Consider the following 15,837-nt stretch of genomic DNA (forward strand, 5'->3'; position numbering starts at 1 on the left):
GACTACCTTGGGTTCCTTTGAGATCAAATATATTGTTTTCTCTCTGAATAAACATATTACATCACACACATAAACATACTCACCGCTAAGGATGCCAATTTATATTTATACTCTGATAGGTTTTCATCTGGACTTACCTATTTATTTCCAACACATCAAGATACCCAGTTTGTGTAACAGCCCTGGCTGTCCTGGAACTCTCTCTGTAGACAAGGTTGGCTTCAAACTCAGAGATCTGCCTGCTACTGCTACCCAGCATGTTTTCTTTTTTCTTTTTTCAGAGCTGAGGGCTGGACCCAGGGCCTTCAACTTAAGTAGGCAAGTGCTCTCTCTACCACTGAGCTAAATCCTGAACCCCACTTGTCTGTTTTTTAAAAATAGGGTTTCTATAAGTGGCCCTGGCTGTCTTGGAACTAGGTTGTCCCCACAACTCAGAGATCTGCCTACCTCTGCCACCAGAATATTGGTACCAAAGATATGCACTGCTATGCCCAGCTTCAACAGATTCTTTGAAGGCCAGCACGGGGCTGGAGAAAACTAAGTAGATAGGAACGCTAGTTGATCAGTTGAACTGAAGACGGTTCAGTTTGCCTGCTCACAACCGTGTTACTACAGCAGCAGTGGCCTCTGGCTTCTGAGACTACTTGCACTCACAGCTCATGCACACAGACACTCAACATACACAGAAAGAGAGACAGACTGACTGTCCCGATACCAAAGTACAGTACCACCTGCCCAAGTGAAGTACTACCTGCCCAAAGTATAGTAGTACCAGCCTTGAGTGGTGCCCCCTCCCCAGAGTTCCTCTGTGTAGCCTTGGCTGTCCTGGACTGGCTTTTGCAGATCAGACCAGCTTCTAACTCACAGATCTGCCTATCTCTGCCTCCTGAGTGCTGGTATTAAAGGTGTGCGCCACCACATGTGGCAGTGTGTGTGCCCTCTTATCCTGAGCTGGGTGACTAGGAATGATGGTGCATGCCTGTAGTCCCAGCACTTTGAGCAGCAGAGGCAGAAGGCAGGTTTACCAGAGTTGGAGGCTTTCCTTGTATACATACAGAGTTCCTGCTCATGAACACTACATCATGAGACCCTGTCTTAAAATAAACAGAAATCATGCTGGGGTGATGGTGAACACCTTTAATCCCAGAACCCGGGAGTCAGAGGCAAAAGGGTTTCTGTGAGTTTGAGGCCAGCCTGGTCTACAAAGTGAGTTCAAGACAGCCGAGGCTACATGGAGAAACCCTGTCTTGAAAAACAAAAACAAAAGAAAGAAAAACAAGCAAGCAAAAAAAGAAAAGCAAACAAAACAAACAAATATTTCCTGATGCCTAGTAAAGATCCATCACAATTTATTGAAAAGAACAAAGTTGGGGGAAATATTTGCCTAGCATACCCAAGGCTCTAGGTTTGGTCCTTAGTATTACAAAATGAATGAATGAATCCATACATACATACTTCTTTAAAAAGGAAAAGAAAAGTAAACAAATATTAGAATCTTAATATAGGAATATCTTTGATTTGATAAAAGGTGTTTACTAAAGGCCAGGCATGGGGGCGCACACCTTTAATCCCAATACTCGGGAGGCAGAGGCAGGTGGATCTCTCCAAAGGGAGTCCAGGACAGCCAAGGCTACACAGAGAAACCCTGTCTGGGGAGGGGGGCGGGTTTCACTAGACTAGAGACAGAAAAAAGATGTGATCCTAGTAAGCTGAGAAAAGTAAAAATGTCCCTGGTAATTGCTATTGTTCCTTAAGGAAATTGGTCTGTACTAAAGTGGAAATGGAGATTAAGTGACTTACCTTTGGTAGGCATTGCAGACCACAAATGGGATTTTCTTGGGATTTAATAATTCTTGATTTTTCTATAGTATACACTACCCCTGGAGCTGATAAACCAACAGAACCTTACTGAATGGGTGGAAATTTTGAAGACCGTTGTGAATAGAGATGTGCCTAATGTAAGTAACTAAGTCTGTTTCTAGCTCTTCTGCTTCCTAATGTACTGAGTTTTTTTTTTTAAAGTTGCTTGTATGCATGTATTTCACGCCAAGTCTTCCCTTTTTTCAGTTTTTTTTTGAGGGGGTTATTTCAGTTCTTAAACTGTTCACTACTGTTACTAATAATCTGTCAGACAACCATAAACAGAGGAAGAATTAAATGCTAGTTTACCAAATTTTATGGTTGTGTCACTCTAAAAATCTATTGATGTAATTCTTTAAAGCTTTAAAATTTTTATATGCATGAGTATTTCACAATTTCTAAGTATGTTTATTTCAAGACAGAGTTTCTCTGTATAACTGCCCTGGCTGTCCTGAAACTCATTTTGTAGACCAGGCAGAGATCCTTCTGTCTCTGCCTCCTGAGTGCTGGGATGAAAGGCATGCGCTATGGTGCCTGGCTTTGCATTTTGGGTTTTTAATGCATTAAGAGGTTTCCAAGCCGGGCTTGATCCAGCCACTTACTGCTAGTGCTTGTCGAGGCAAGGCAGATGGATCTCTGTGAGTTCAAGGCTAGCCTGGTCTACAAAGTGAGTCTAGGACAGCTAAGACTACATCGAGAAATCCTGACTTGGGGAGGAGAGGAGAAGTATACAATTTCTATTCTTTTTACACTTAAACATGGCAATTTTCACAGTTACCATAATAATTCTACTAATCATATTTTCTTTTGAAGGTAGGGAACAGGAGGTTATTAAATACCTCGTGGTTTTAAAGTATTTACGCATCCTAAGTAATAAAAACTTGAATTTTATTTTAAATTTATACAGGATATACCAGGATATAGCACTATTTAACTAGGGGTTTTGGTGTTTTTTGTTTTTGATATTGTTATTTTAAGATGGGTTTTTCTGTGTAGCCTTGGCTGGCCTGGAACTCTCTTTGTAAACCAGGCTGGCCTGGAACTCACAGAGATCCTCCTGCCTCTGCCTCCCAAGTGCTGGGATTAAAGGTGTGTGCCTCCATGCACGCCTGGCAGTTTTAGCTTATTCTTTTAATGATTTTGTTATTGCTCATTATTTATTTGAATGCTGAGGTTCTTTGCTTTTATGATAGAGTCTATTCTTAACTGATACAGTTCTTTCTAGCATATAGTCTCTTAATATTATTAAACTAATGTCTCTTTGAAGGAAACACTTCAAGTTGAAGAAGATGACCGACCAGAGTTACCTTGGTGGAAATGTAAGAAGTGGGCCTTACATATTTTAGCAAGACTTTTTGAAAGGTATGCTTTTGTCCATGCATAGTAATTTAAATTTACTTTTGGAGCTTTTGCTATTATAAACATAATTAATGTGAAGCATTATAAAGAATTAATGGATACATTCATGTTCTTACAGATATGGAAGTCCTGGGAATGTTTCTAAGGAGTATAATGAATTTGCTGAAGTCTTTCTGAAGGCTTTTGCTGTTGGTGTTCAGCAAGTAAGTCTAACATTAAGTAAAGACATGACACTTTCAAGTTTGAGTTGCTTTAAAGATTTTATGTTTATGCGTGTTTGGCGTGCATGAATGTCTATGCAACACTTGAGCATGCCTGCTGCCATTTTTAGCAGCAGTACTTGACCTGTGGGTCACATATATCCTGCATATTAAATATTTACATAATGTTTTATCACAGCAAAATTGTAGTCATGTAATGGCAGCAATGAAATACTTTCATGGTTGGGATATATATATGTGTATGGTAAAACAACACGAGGACCTGTGTTAAAGGGCCACAACATTAGGAAGGTTCAGAACCACCACTTGTGCCAGGTGGCGGCGGCGCATGCCTTTAATCCCAGTACTTGGGAGGCAGACAGAGGCTATGGTGCCTGGCTTTGCATTTTGGTTTTTTAATATATTAAGAGGTTTCTAAGCCAGGCTTGATGCAATCCCTTACTCCCAGTGCTTGGGGAGGCAAGGCAGGTGGGTCTCTGTGAGTTAAGAGGGCAGCCTAAGCTGAGCTTGTTGGTACATGCCTGCACCCCTTTAATCCCAGCGCTTGGGAGGCAGAGGCAGAGGCAGGCTGTGAGTTCAAGGCCAGCCTGGTCTACAAAGTGACTCCAGGACAGCAAGGGCTACACAGAGAAACCCTGTCTTGAAAAACAATAACTAGAAGAGACTGTCACATCCTCTGGAACTGGAGTTATAGTCCTTGGAATCAAGCCCAGGTGCTCTTAATTAACCTCTTGACTGCTGTGTTATTTCTCTAGCCCTACATTGTTTGGTGATTGTTTGGGTTTCTTGTGTTTCAATATAGGGTTTGTCTGTGTGGACTGGCTGTGCTGGAACTCATTCTGTAGATCAGGCTGTTTCCAAACTCAGATCCCACATGCCTCTCTCCTAAGGACTGGTACTAAAGGCACACGCTACCACCACCTGGCCTGTTAGGTGTTTAACGGCGTTCTCACTATGTAGCCCAGGCTGGCCTGGAACTTGACTCTGTGTTTCATTTTGGCTTCACCTGCTTCTGTCTCCTAGCATTGCTATCAGAGGTATATGTCACTGTTCCTGGCTTTAGCCTTAATCTTTTTGCCTCTCTCTAGTGCTGGGATTTACATATTTGTTATGCCTTGTTTGGCTTAGAGTTGATCTTTGTTTCCTTTTTTTTTCTAAATATTATGCATTTGAACGACTTCATACATTTTTTTCGCCTGGGGATTGGGGCCAGTGGTTAGTTGTTTTGTACTGTTTTTTCTGTTTGAATGAATGGATTTACCTAATGGTGGACAAGGGGAACATGAAGAAAAGAAAGAAAGCATTATCAAACTGAAGAAACTGACTTAGGAAGCCTTTTCATGACAATTAGCCAGAGATCCCATTTGAAAGAGTCAGGGGCAGAGTATTGTGCTCTCAGTGAGGCATTCAAGTAAGAGAACAAATATTACTAGAAATGAAATACACCAACAACCCCAAGCAGAACCTGCTCTGAGTTGAGGTTAGAATTCCCATTTGACCTTTCTTGCCATGGCAGCCTACTATGGCTGAGTTTCAAGGATCTTTTAAAAATTTACTTTATGGGAGCTGGAGAGATGGCTAAGCGGGTGGGGGCACCGACTGCTCTTCCAGGACCCGGGTTCATATCCTAGCACCCATATGGCAGCTCAGAACTGTCTGTAACTCAGACACACAGGCAGAACACCAATGCACATAAAGATAAATACACTAAAAAAAATATTTTATATGCATTTATTTTTCCTGCATGTGTGTCTGTGTAAGGGTGTCAGATCTCCTGGAACTGGAGTAACTGACAGTTGTGAGCTGCTTTGTGGGTAGTAGGAATTGAACCTGGGTCCTCTGGAAGAACAGCTAGTACCCCTTACTGCTGAGTCATCTTTCCAGCCCCTAACAAATTTTAAAGGATTAAAAATTTAAACGTATCTATCTGTGTGTATATGATCACATGGAACCACTCCATTATCTGTATATAATTTTGTATTATCCATGCCAGACAGGGATACCAAGTGGTGCTGACTAGGCATGTTTTTACTTGCTTATAGTGGTTAACATTTAACTGAACTTTTTCTTTTTTCAAAGGTTTTATTGAAAGTATTATATCAATACAAGGAGAAACAATATATGGCTCCTCGAGTTTTACAGCAGACTTTAAATTATATTAATCAAGGAGTTTCCCATGCCCTTACATGGAAGAACCTGAAGCCTCATATACAAGTAAGACTTTTCTCTCTGGAATGTCTGTTTCGTTGACTGGTTGCCTGCCTAACTCAGCTGGTATAGTCATGAAATGCTTAGTCTCAGGGTCATGGGTTTGTGTCCCATGTTGGGCCCAGTCTGTTGATAGACTCAAGAGCCATATGCTGGAGTGAAACCCTGCCAGCTCAGAGAGGCAGAGAAAAACAGATAAACTAACCCACTCAGCTCATATCTCTGAGGAAAAAACTATAAGCTAATTTAGCCTGCCGGCTGAAACCCTGAAAAGCCACTTTTTATCCATGCTGTCTTAAATACCCTTCAATTCAAAGTCCCTCTAACTCTTTAATACCTGTCAGCTGGTTTCTTGCTCCACCTCTTGACCTAGTTAGTGTTAACTTTATTAAGCCCTGTGTACAGGAAGTTCTGGATTAAAGGTGTGTGCTAGGACTCAACCACATGAAACAAGAAACAGTTTTACAGTTGGCAGTCTCCGGTTCACAATGGGATCCTGCAATAGTTTTGTTACTTAATCTAGTTGGGTGATTATTTGGATAGTGCAACAGAAAAGAGTTTGAAAAAGTAATGAGAGGTATTTTATAAACACCGAGCTACATTTTAGATTAAAACTCAATCTTCAAGCCAGTATTTAAGCTTTAACCATTGGATTATAGTTAATATTTAGTCATGTAATTTGGATTGAACAAAGGACCGTTTCTTTCTCTTTTTTAAAAAAAAATAATTTTATTTTATGTGCGTTGGTGTTTTGCCTGAGTGTATGACTGTGAGGGTGTCAGATCTTGGGGTTACTGACAGTTGTGAGCTGCTATGTGCTTGCTGGGAATTGAACACTGTCCCTTGGAAACGCAGTTAGTGCTCTTAACCACTGAGCCATCTCTCGAGCTCCAAAGGACTATTATTATTTGGATTGTTTTTCAGGATAATTGACCACCATGGATTTTTGGTAATTTATTACCTTTAGAGTTCTAAAGTTTGCTTCTTTTCGTTGCTTTTTACTCTTGAGCATTAGAGATTGAACTTCAGCCCTGTACTGCAGGTCAGGCTCTGCACAGCTGTGCTACAGAACTATAGTCGCCTTTAGTCCATAGTAAATGCTTTCAGGTGCATAAACTACTACCTCTATAAACATATCCGACTATGTAATTGTTAAAAATGGAAATGCAGCTTGGATATTGGTTTGATATGCTTTAAATAAATTACATATTGTTTTGTTTTGCTATTTAAAGGAGATTGGACAGGTTAAATTTGAAAGCTGAAGATTGTTACTTTCTTAACTTTTAAATTGCAGGGCATTATCCAAGATGTTATTTTTCCATTGATGTGCTATACAGATGCTGATGAGGAACTCTGGCAGGAAGACCCTTATGAATATATACGTATGAAGTTTGGTAAGAAAATTTATCTTGATGTCTGGCTATGGTGATAGAGGTCTGTAGTCCCAAAAATAGGAAGAAAAATGGAAGCTTACCTTCAGCTATTTAAACAAATCTGAGGCCATCTTGAGCTACGTAAGAAGGGGCATCAATATTTTTTTTTCCTTTGATGTCCTGGAACTCACTTTGTAGGCCAGGCTGACCTCAAAACTTAAAAGAGATCTGCCTTCCTCTGCCTCCTGAGTGCTGAGATTAAAGGCATGCACCACTGCCTGACTAATAAGATTTCTAAAGAAAATATTTTCAAAGTTCCACATTTAGTGAGGCGGTGGTGGCTTCAATCCCAGCACTCTAGAGGCAGAGGCAGGCGGATCACTGTGAATTTGAGGCCAGCCTGGTCTAAAAAGTGAGTCCAGGACAGCCAAGGATACACAGAGAAAAACCGTGTCTTGAAAAACAAAACAAAAAATATTTATAAACAACATTATCTTCAAAAATCATATAATTTATACCGTGTGGTGGTAGCGGCGCATGCCTTTAATCCCAGCATTTGGGAGGCAGAGGCAGGTGGATTGCTGTGAGTTCGAGGCCACCTGGTCTACATAAGTGAGTCCAGGACAGGCAAGGCTACATAGAGAAACCCTGTCTCGAAAAACTCATTCATTACTGCACTTACCATTGGTTTTTATTTTTAGCAAACTATTGTAGCGTTAATAAGGTGTGGTAATTGATGTTTATTGGACATATGACACGCAATAATTTTGATTATCAAGTTTGTTGTGTGAATGAGATGTTGGGATTCACAATTTTACAATGTTGCCTTTTTACCTGGAGTGTAGTATGTGTGTGTGTTTTTCAATCATCAAAAGAACATTAGTGGTTTAGCATCGGCCAGGGGGAATAGTACAGTCCCATCTCAGAAACAAAGAAATGATTTGCAAAATTGTATTAGTTTTTGGTTTTGTTTTTAAGGAATGGATCTTTGCTAAGTAGCTGAGGCTAGTCTTAGCTCTCACCTTAACCTTGAAAACATGGGATATTAGGTGTATGCCTAGATTAATTTTTGTGCGTGGGTAAATTTAAAGTACTTAGATACTTTGCTTTTCATATGCTTTCTTTTACAGTGGTGTGTGGGGAGGTGGTATTTTCTGTGCCATGCATTCTCCCTACCATAGAGCTACACCCTGATCCCATTAAACATGATTGTGGGTTTTTTGTTTTTTAAGATTTATTTATACTATGTATACAGTGTTCTGCCTGCATGTACACCTGCATGCCAGAAGAGGGCACCAGATCTCATCATAGATGGTTGTGAGCTATGCCACATCTCATGCCTGAGCTTTGTAAATTAGGGAATATGAAATGTTTTGCAAGGAAATTAGTAAACCACTCACCATATTTCAAGTCTATAGTCCTCATAATTGGGAGTTAGAGACAGGAGGTTAAGGAGTTAAAGGCCAACCTGGGATGTATCTCATCTTATTGCAAAACAAAGCAAAAACTATTTTCTCTAAATTTGTTTTACATTTGTTCTCTAGATGTGTTTGAAGACTTTATTTCTCCTACTACTGCTGCCCAGACACTTTTATTTACAGCCTGTAGTAAAAGGAAAGAGGTGAGGTTTTTTATTATTTAATATATTTATTAATTTTACATCCTGGTTGTAACCCACCTCTCTCTTCTCCTTCCTCTCCCACCATCTGTCCCTCAGTTATTTTAAATTTCTTCTCAGTGTTAACCATGTGTTATTTTGTTAGTGTGTTCTTCAAAAACTGTGGGTTATTCTATCAAGTTTTGCTTGTGTCTTATTCAGGTACTGCAAAAGACTATGGGATTTTGTTACCAGATTCTTACTGAACCAAATGCTGATCCTCGTAAAAAAGATGGAGCCTTGCATATGATTGGCTCTTTAGCTGAAATACTTCTGAAGGTATTCCTTTGTGTATGAGTAAGAGAGAAAATTGTGTTTGTCTGAGTTTGTGTGTGTGCGTGTTTGTGTGTTTTAAATAAAAATATTTATATGACCGTACCTGCCATATGTAAGTGCCACACAAGTGTGCACTTCCTGTCTGCAGAAGCCAGACGATCCTTTTAGATAACCTGAAACTGCGTTACGGGAACTGAACTGGGTTATCTAGGAGAACAGTGAATGGTGTCAGCTTCTGAGCCATCTTGACAGTCCCTAAATTAGTAACTTTCTTCTTCCTTCTTCCTTTTTCCTTCTCCCTTCTTTCTCTTCTTCCTCCTCCTCTCCTCTTCCTCCTCCACCTCCTCTTCCTCTCTCCCCCACCCCCCAAGGTATAATACATACCATGCATTTTGTCTACTTAAAGTATATGACTGGTGAACCGACAAACCTTATGGAACTGTGTTCCGTCCTGGGTCTTACATGGTTAGGGCAAGTTGTCCTCTGACATCTACGTAGTACTATGGCAAACACACAGACAGTAAAAAGTTATAAGAGATTATAACTGAATTGTAATTGATATATTCACAGTACTGGAATCATCTCATTTCAGGACATTTTCATCACCACAAAAATAAATCCTGTCTCCATAGTTTGTCTTTCCCCAGTTCACACCAGACCTCCCAAACTTTATCCTACATTTATCTGTAAATTTATTTTGTATGGTGCATTGGTTTTACTGTAATGTTTTCTTTTCATCTAGTATATGGCTATGCATAGTCTTCAGTATCAAATCCTGAATTGTTAAATTGCATTTCATTTGTTCTGTTGATTCTACACTATGATTCTACTGTTCTATTCTGAACCATGCTGCTAAAAACATTCCTTTACAAGTTGTGTAGGAGCATATATTTTCATTTTGTATGTATCTAGGAACCTAAATTGTTCCTCACACTTTGAAAAACCAGAAAGTAAGTAAATAAATAAATAAATAAGCAAGTTTAGTTCAGGCTGGCCTTGAACTCAGAGATCGACCTGCCTCTGCCTCTGAGTGCTGGGATTAAACATGCACCACCACACACAGCTTATAAAAGTGTTTTTCTGGCTAGAGCCATCTTATGTGATATGGCATCTCTCTTGAGTTGTATGTCTCATGGCTGATATCACTGACACCAAAAATAATTCAATGTGCTCCTTTGAATTGGAATTAAATTGTATTTCCCCTGTTTGTATGAGCAAGTGAGCATTCTTGAGGGTGCATTGAGTGTCATGTCAGAAGTCCTACTTTGCTCTTTGGGACCAGTGTCTTGCTGGCTCGTAGAGCTCAGCTGGAGTTAAAGGCGTGGGCCACCACGGCTGGCTGTACAGCCCAAGTCTTAATGCTTTTATCAAATTCTTTTTACCAGCTAAGCTCTCTCTTTAGCCACCTATGTTTCTAGTTAAGTTTCTATTGAAACTTGTTGGTCAGGGCACTAAGGACTGGAGGCAGGATTCACCCTGGCTAAGGAGACAGTATCTCATGGGCTTTATATTATGATATATAAAGACCAGAATAAGTGTGTGTCTCTTTACTAGTCCCTTTTACCGTTGTCGTGTGTATTTGTAGCTTGAGACAATTGTTTTTGGAACTGTATCATTTTTTTTTCTACAGAAAAAGATCTACAAAGATCAAATGGAATATATGTTGCAGAATCATGTATTTCCTCTTTTCAGCAGTGAGCTGGGCTACATGAGAGCAAGAGTAAGTTAAGTTGTGTTATTTTATGTATTTTTATGTCTTTGTAAGGAATGACTGAAAATTAAAACTTTAGCTTGAAAAGATGCACTCAGTTAAGATTTCTTTTCCTGTGGATCTTCATTTGGCTGCTGCAGTACTGTGTGCATAGTCGGCATCTATGTCTGATAGCAGCGTCTGTTTGTGTTTTGCATTCAGATCTTGCTATCCACACAAAGAATGTGCAGCCACAGAGTAACCTGGGATCATAGTACTGGTCTAGTGTTGTGTGTTTGAACACATCTCCCACTGGCCAGCCTCCAAATTCCCAGACACAAAACTCTAGGAAGAGCTTAATTTGGAGAAAGCTTTTGTAATGTCTTTATACTCATAACTTGTTCCTCTTCTCTATTTTTAAAGGCTTGCTGGGTACTTCATTATTTTTGTGAAGTGAAATTCAAAAGTGATCAGAACCTCCAAACAGCTTTAGAGCTGACCAGAAGATGTCTGATTGATGATCGTGAAATGCCTGTGAAAGTAGAAGCTGCCATTGCACTGCAAGTGTTGATTAGCAATCAAGAAAAAGGTAAATGGTTTGTAAGTCACAAACACGTTTACACAAATACCTTAAGAAACGAGCTTACTATACTCTGAAAGTACTTGGTTTCTGCAATTTTTGTGTCCTCCTTACTATTCACCGGTTTGAAACTGCCCTCCCCTCTCTATTACAGCTAAAGAATACATCACTCCATTTATCAGACCTGTCATGCAAGCTCTTCTTCATATTATAAGAGAAACAGAAAATGATGATCTTACAAATGTAATTCAGAAAATGATCTGTGAATATAGTGAAGAAGTTACTCCTATTGCTGTAGAAATGACACAACATCTGGTATGTTGTTTGAACCTATTATTATTGCAAAGATGTTGATTTAGTTTTCTGTATGATCCCTGTAGTATGTTACACGTGGCTTGTTTTCCTTAGCAAAAATTCCTTGAAACTTACTATGTAACATGTAGGCTACCACATTTGAACAATATTTAATCAATTTATTACATACGGTTCTAATTAAAATGACTCCTTATTTTATAAAATAATTCTCGCCGGGGCTGGAGAGATGGCCCAGTGGTTAAGAGCACTACCTGCTCTTCCAGAGATCCTGAGTTCGATTCCAAGCAACCACATGGTGGCTCACAGCCATCTATAATGTAATCTGATACTCTCTTCTGCAGATAAAGCGTTCATATGACATAAATAAAATAAATAAATTTAAAAAATTCTTGCCGTAGCTACATTGGCTGGGATTCATTCTTGCACTGTCACAGTGGAGGTGTTTTTGGTGTGCTAGGCTCATCTGTGGAGTTTCTTGAATACTCAGAACAGCGGATGTAATTACAGATGGCAAATCAGGCATGGAGAGAGGAGGGTCAGTGATTAAGAGCCATATCTGTTCTTCAGAGAACCTGGGCTTGATACCCAGCAGCTCCATATAGTGCAACCCGAGTCCCGGTCATCTGGTGCCCTCTGGATTATGTGAGCAGGCAGCTGGCATGCAAGTGTTACACAAGCTGATTTGAAAGCCAAACACTCACACATTAAAAGAAAAAAAATTTTTTTTAAATTTAAACAGGCAATTTAGTCATTCAGCATTCCTGTATTTGGCCATTATCAAAGATCTCAGTATGTTGCTGGTGCTATCCTTGAATTATTGAGATCAACTCTTCTTTTTTTTAAAAAAAAAAAAAAAAAAAAAAAAAAAGACTTTTTATGTATACAGTGCCCTGCATGCATGTACTCCTCCACACCAGAAGAGGGCAACAGTCTCATTATAGATTGCTGGCAGCCACCATGTGGTTGCTGGGAGTTGAACACAGGACATCTGGAAGAGCAGTCAGTGCTCTTAACCTCTGAGCCTTCTCTCCAGCCCCATTTCATCCTTTTTACACTAATGATATTAATGATAACAAGGATAAGCACAGTCTGTACCTTGCCTCATTACCCTCAGAGTGTCAGTCTGAACTCTTCCAAGCACTGTGTTCGAAAAGATCAAGAAAGAGAGGTCAAGTGGCAGAGCAGTATCATTAGACTCTAGAGCCCACACTCTTGTTAATTAATTTAGAAATTGTCCTGCTTCCTCCAGGATATTTTACCAGTTCAAATCCCAGGACATGACCAGTACATGTTGTACATTTGTTGTAATCTCAGCATTGTAGAAGCTGTGTATCCTAGGAGGGAAGTTTGAGGCCAGCCTGGGATACACAGCCTAACCTATGCTTTTGGGTGGGGGTGGTTAGGGGTGTTTTCTCTCTCTTTCAAGTCTTAAAACCAAAACATTCGATACATTTCATTCTCCTGATTCTAGGCAATGACGTTTAACCAAGTAATCCAGACTGGGCCAGATGAGGAAGGAAGTGATGACAAAGCAGTTACTGCTATGGGAATTCTAAATACAATTGACACACTTCTGAGTGTGGTTGAAGATCACAAAGAGGTAAAATAGAAACAAGTAACAATTCAGGTTATAGCTGAATCAGTCAGTATGTTATTATAATGGGAGTTTATTTACTTTTTCTGCCTAGTTCTCTGTCATTCTTGTAAATCTCCCTTCCACGCCGACATGGTTTTGCTTGTAGACCAGGGCTGCCTTAAACAGACATCTACCTGCCTCTGCCCCAGGAGTGCTGGGAATAAAGGCATGTGCCTCCAAGCCTGGAATTTCTTCAGTCTCGATGATCGTGTCACTAGTGTGCATCGATGGCCATTGGAGGCCAGAAGAGGGAGTTTGAGTTTTACAGCTAAAGTTCTCTATAAATTGGCTGACTTGTTTGCTTAGATTTGAATTTCACCTGTCATGATAGAACAGGTGCTATCAAGTACTGAGCCATCTATTCGGCTCCTGTTTTCATTTCTAAAATAGATTTTGGCCAGTTGGAAGTAATAAAAATAATCTTGATTCTTGATGCTTTTGCTTAGTGTATTTAAGATATTTGTTCATGTTTGGTCGTGGCTTGTGCATTTGTCCCCTTAGGACCCCCAAAATCCCAGTACTTGGAGAGGCAGAGGCAGGTGGATCACTGTGAGTTTCAGGCAAGCTTTGCCCACAAAGCTAGTCCAGGACAGCTACTGTGCTGGTTTTTTGGGGTTTTGTTGTTGTTGTTCTTGTTGTTTTTTGTTTTGTTTTCTTTTTTAGAGACAGGGTTTCTCTGTGTAGCCTAGACTGTCCTGCACTCACTTTGTAGACCATTCTGGCCTGGAACTCAAAAAGATCCACCTGCCTCAGCTTCCTGAGTGCTGGGATTAAAGCATGCGCCACAACTGCATGGCTCTGTGCTGGTTTTATGTATCCCTTTGTCTTCATAACTTAGTCTCATGTCTACCACCATGCTTAAGTAGAGATAATTTCAACTCTGTTTCTTTCCTTATGACCACTGTCATGAATTAGATATCCATACTTGCACTGTGGATATGTTCTGGGTAGCTACAAGCCATTTTTGCATATATGTATTAGAGATAAGCAGAATCTATGTCCTTTTACTTATTTATTTATTTTGAAGTTGAATAATTATGTATTAACATGCCCTATGTTGAAATTAACATGTTAATATCTTACTTTTGTTTCCCCTCGAGACAGGGTTTTTCTGTGTAGCCCTGGCTGTCCTGGACTCATTTGGTAGACTAGGCTGGCCTGGAACTCACAGTTATCCACTTGCTTCCTGAGTGCTGGGATTACTGGCGTGCACCACCAAGCTCGGCTATATCTTAATATTAATGTTAATTTATAGATAAATTTTACCTTCTGCGTTTAATATTTGAATGATCTTCAGATTAACTAGGGCCCCAAGGATTTAGCATTTCCTACTATTGATGGAGTTGGCCCTTAAACTTATATTTTATGGGTCACTATTTGATATGAAAAATGGAGCAGGACATGTTTTTGTTTGCTGGCTTGTTTTTTGGTTTTTTGAGCCAGGGTTTCCTCTGTGTAACCTTGTCTGTCTGTCCTAGACTTGCTTTGTAGACCAGGCTGGCCTTCAACGCACAGCGATCTACCTGCCTCTGCCTCCCAAGTGCTGGGATTAAAGGCGTGTGTCACAACACCAGGTGCATTTAATTATCATAGAAATAGGAAGCCGGGCTTGGTGGCGCATGCCTTTAATCCCAGCACTCCGGAGGCAGAGGCAGGCGGATCGCTGTGAGTTCGAGCCCAGCCTAGTCTACAAAGTGAGTCCAGGATGGCCAAGGCTACACAGAGAAACCCTGTCTAGGGGGGAAGAAAAAAAAAAGAAAAAGAGAAGAAATAGGTATCTCTGACTTTGAGGTTACTTTGATGTACATAGGGAGTTCCAGGCCAGCCAAGGGGATCAGGCTGCCACCACTCCTGGCCACACTGTTTCATTATAGATCAAGCACAGTGATGTTCTAGTTTTGTCTAGACTAAGCTTATGTGTCTGTTATATATGCTCAAAACACATAATATACCGTCCTTAGAATATTGGTCATATGTTTTTCCTATGATATTTTTGCAAATAAACAAGTAGTTACTTGGGGTTTTGTTACCATTAAATGTCAAAGTTACATTTGTTCAGACTTTTATGTGTGTTGTTTCAAAATAGAATCAAAGTGCTTTCTTAACAGAAATGTGTTGTATTAGGTAGCATTCCTTACCAGTTTGTCTTCTTTTAGATAACCCAGCAGCTGGAGGGAATCTGCTTACAAGTCATTGGGACTGTTTTACAACAGCATGTCTTAGGTATTACACCTTTGGTTTTATTGTCTTATTATTTGGGATGAATGAGCATTTTATGACAAATTGATATTCTCTTCTAGAATTCTATGAGGAGATCTTTTCTTTGGCACATAGTCTGACATGTCAACAAGTGTCTCCACAGATGTGGCAGTTATTGCCCCTTGTATTTGAGGTATTTCAGCAAGATGGCTTTGATTACTTTACAGGTAAAGTTAATACATGAAAATATTTACTTTTCCTTTACCCCTATTGTCATTACCACATGGCTTATAATTTGTATATTGTGTACATTTTTCTTCAATTGCTGCATCAGCAACAGTTAATGTTCAAGGATGACATGGTATTGATTGCTATTGTGTCTTTTTTTTTTTTTTTTACTGTGTTTAAAACATAGACACACATAGATATGGCATAATTCTCTTTAAAGTGAATAATAGAGACA

The 15,837-nt window shown here is 39.8% G+C and overlaps 1 protein-coding gene across 1 annotated transcript in view; it reads left to right on the forward strand.

Annotated features, from left to right (window-relative positions):
• IPO7 (importin 7) overlaps nt 1-15,837 on the forward strand; it is a 39,843-nt gene that overhangs the window by 17,951 nt on the left and 6,055 nt on the right. Inside the window, exons 6-18 of the mRNA XM_084773406.1 lie at nt 1,869-1,958; nt 3,128-3,222; nt 3,338-3,422; nt 5,520-5,654; nt 6,943-7,042; nt 8,566-8,642; nt 8,841-8,957; nt 10,585-10,674; nt 11,068-11,233; nt 11,379-11,539; nt 13,011-13,139; nt 15,332-15,398; nt 15,476-15,601. Of these exons, the coding sequence (XP_084629532.1) occupies nt 1,869-1,958; nt 3,128-3,222; nt 3,338-3,422; nt 5,520-5,654; nt 6,943-7,042; nt 8,566-8,642; nt 8,841-8,957; nt 10,585-10,674; nt 11,068-11,233; nt 11,379-11,539; nt 13,011-13,139; nt 15,332-15,398; nt 15,476-15,601 (1,438 nt within the window). The remainder of the gene's footprint in view (nt 1-1,868; nt 1,959-3,127; nt 3,223-3,337; nt 3,423-5,519; nt 5,655-6,942; nt 7,043-8,565; nt 8,643-8,840; nt 8,958-10,584; nt 10,675-11,067; nt 11,234-11,378; nt 11,540-13,010; nt 13,140-15,331; nt 15,399-15,475; nt 15,602-15,837) is intronic.

Source organism: Acomys minous, assembly GCF_964271855.1.
Source record: "Acomys minous genome assembly, chromosome: 2".
Lineage (NCBI taxonomy): Eukaryota > Metazoa > Chordata > Mammalia > Rodentia > Muridae > Acomys > Acomys minous.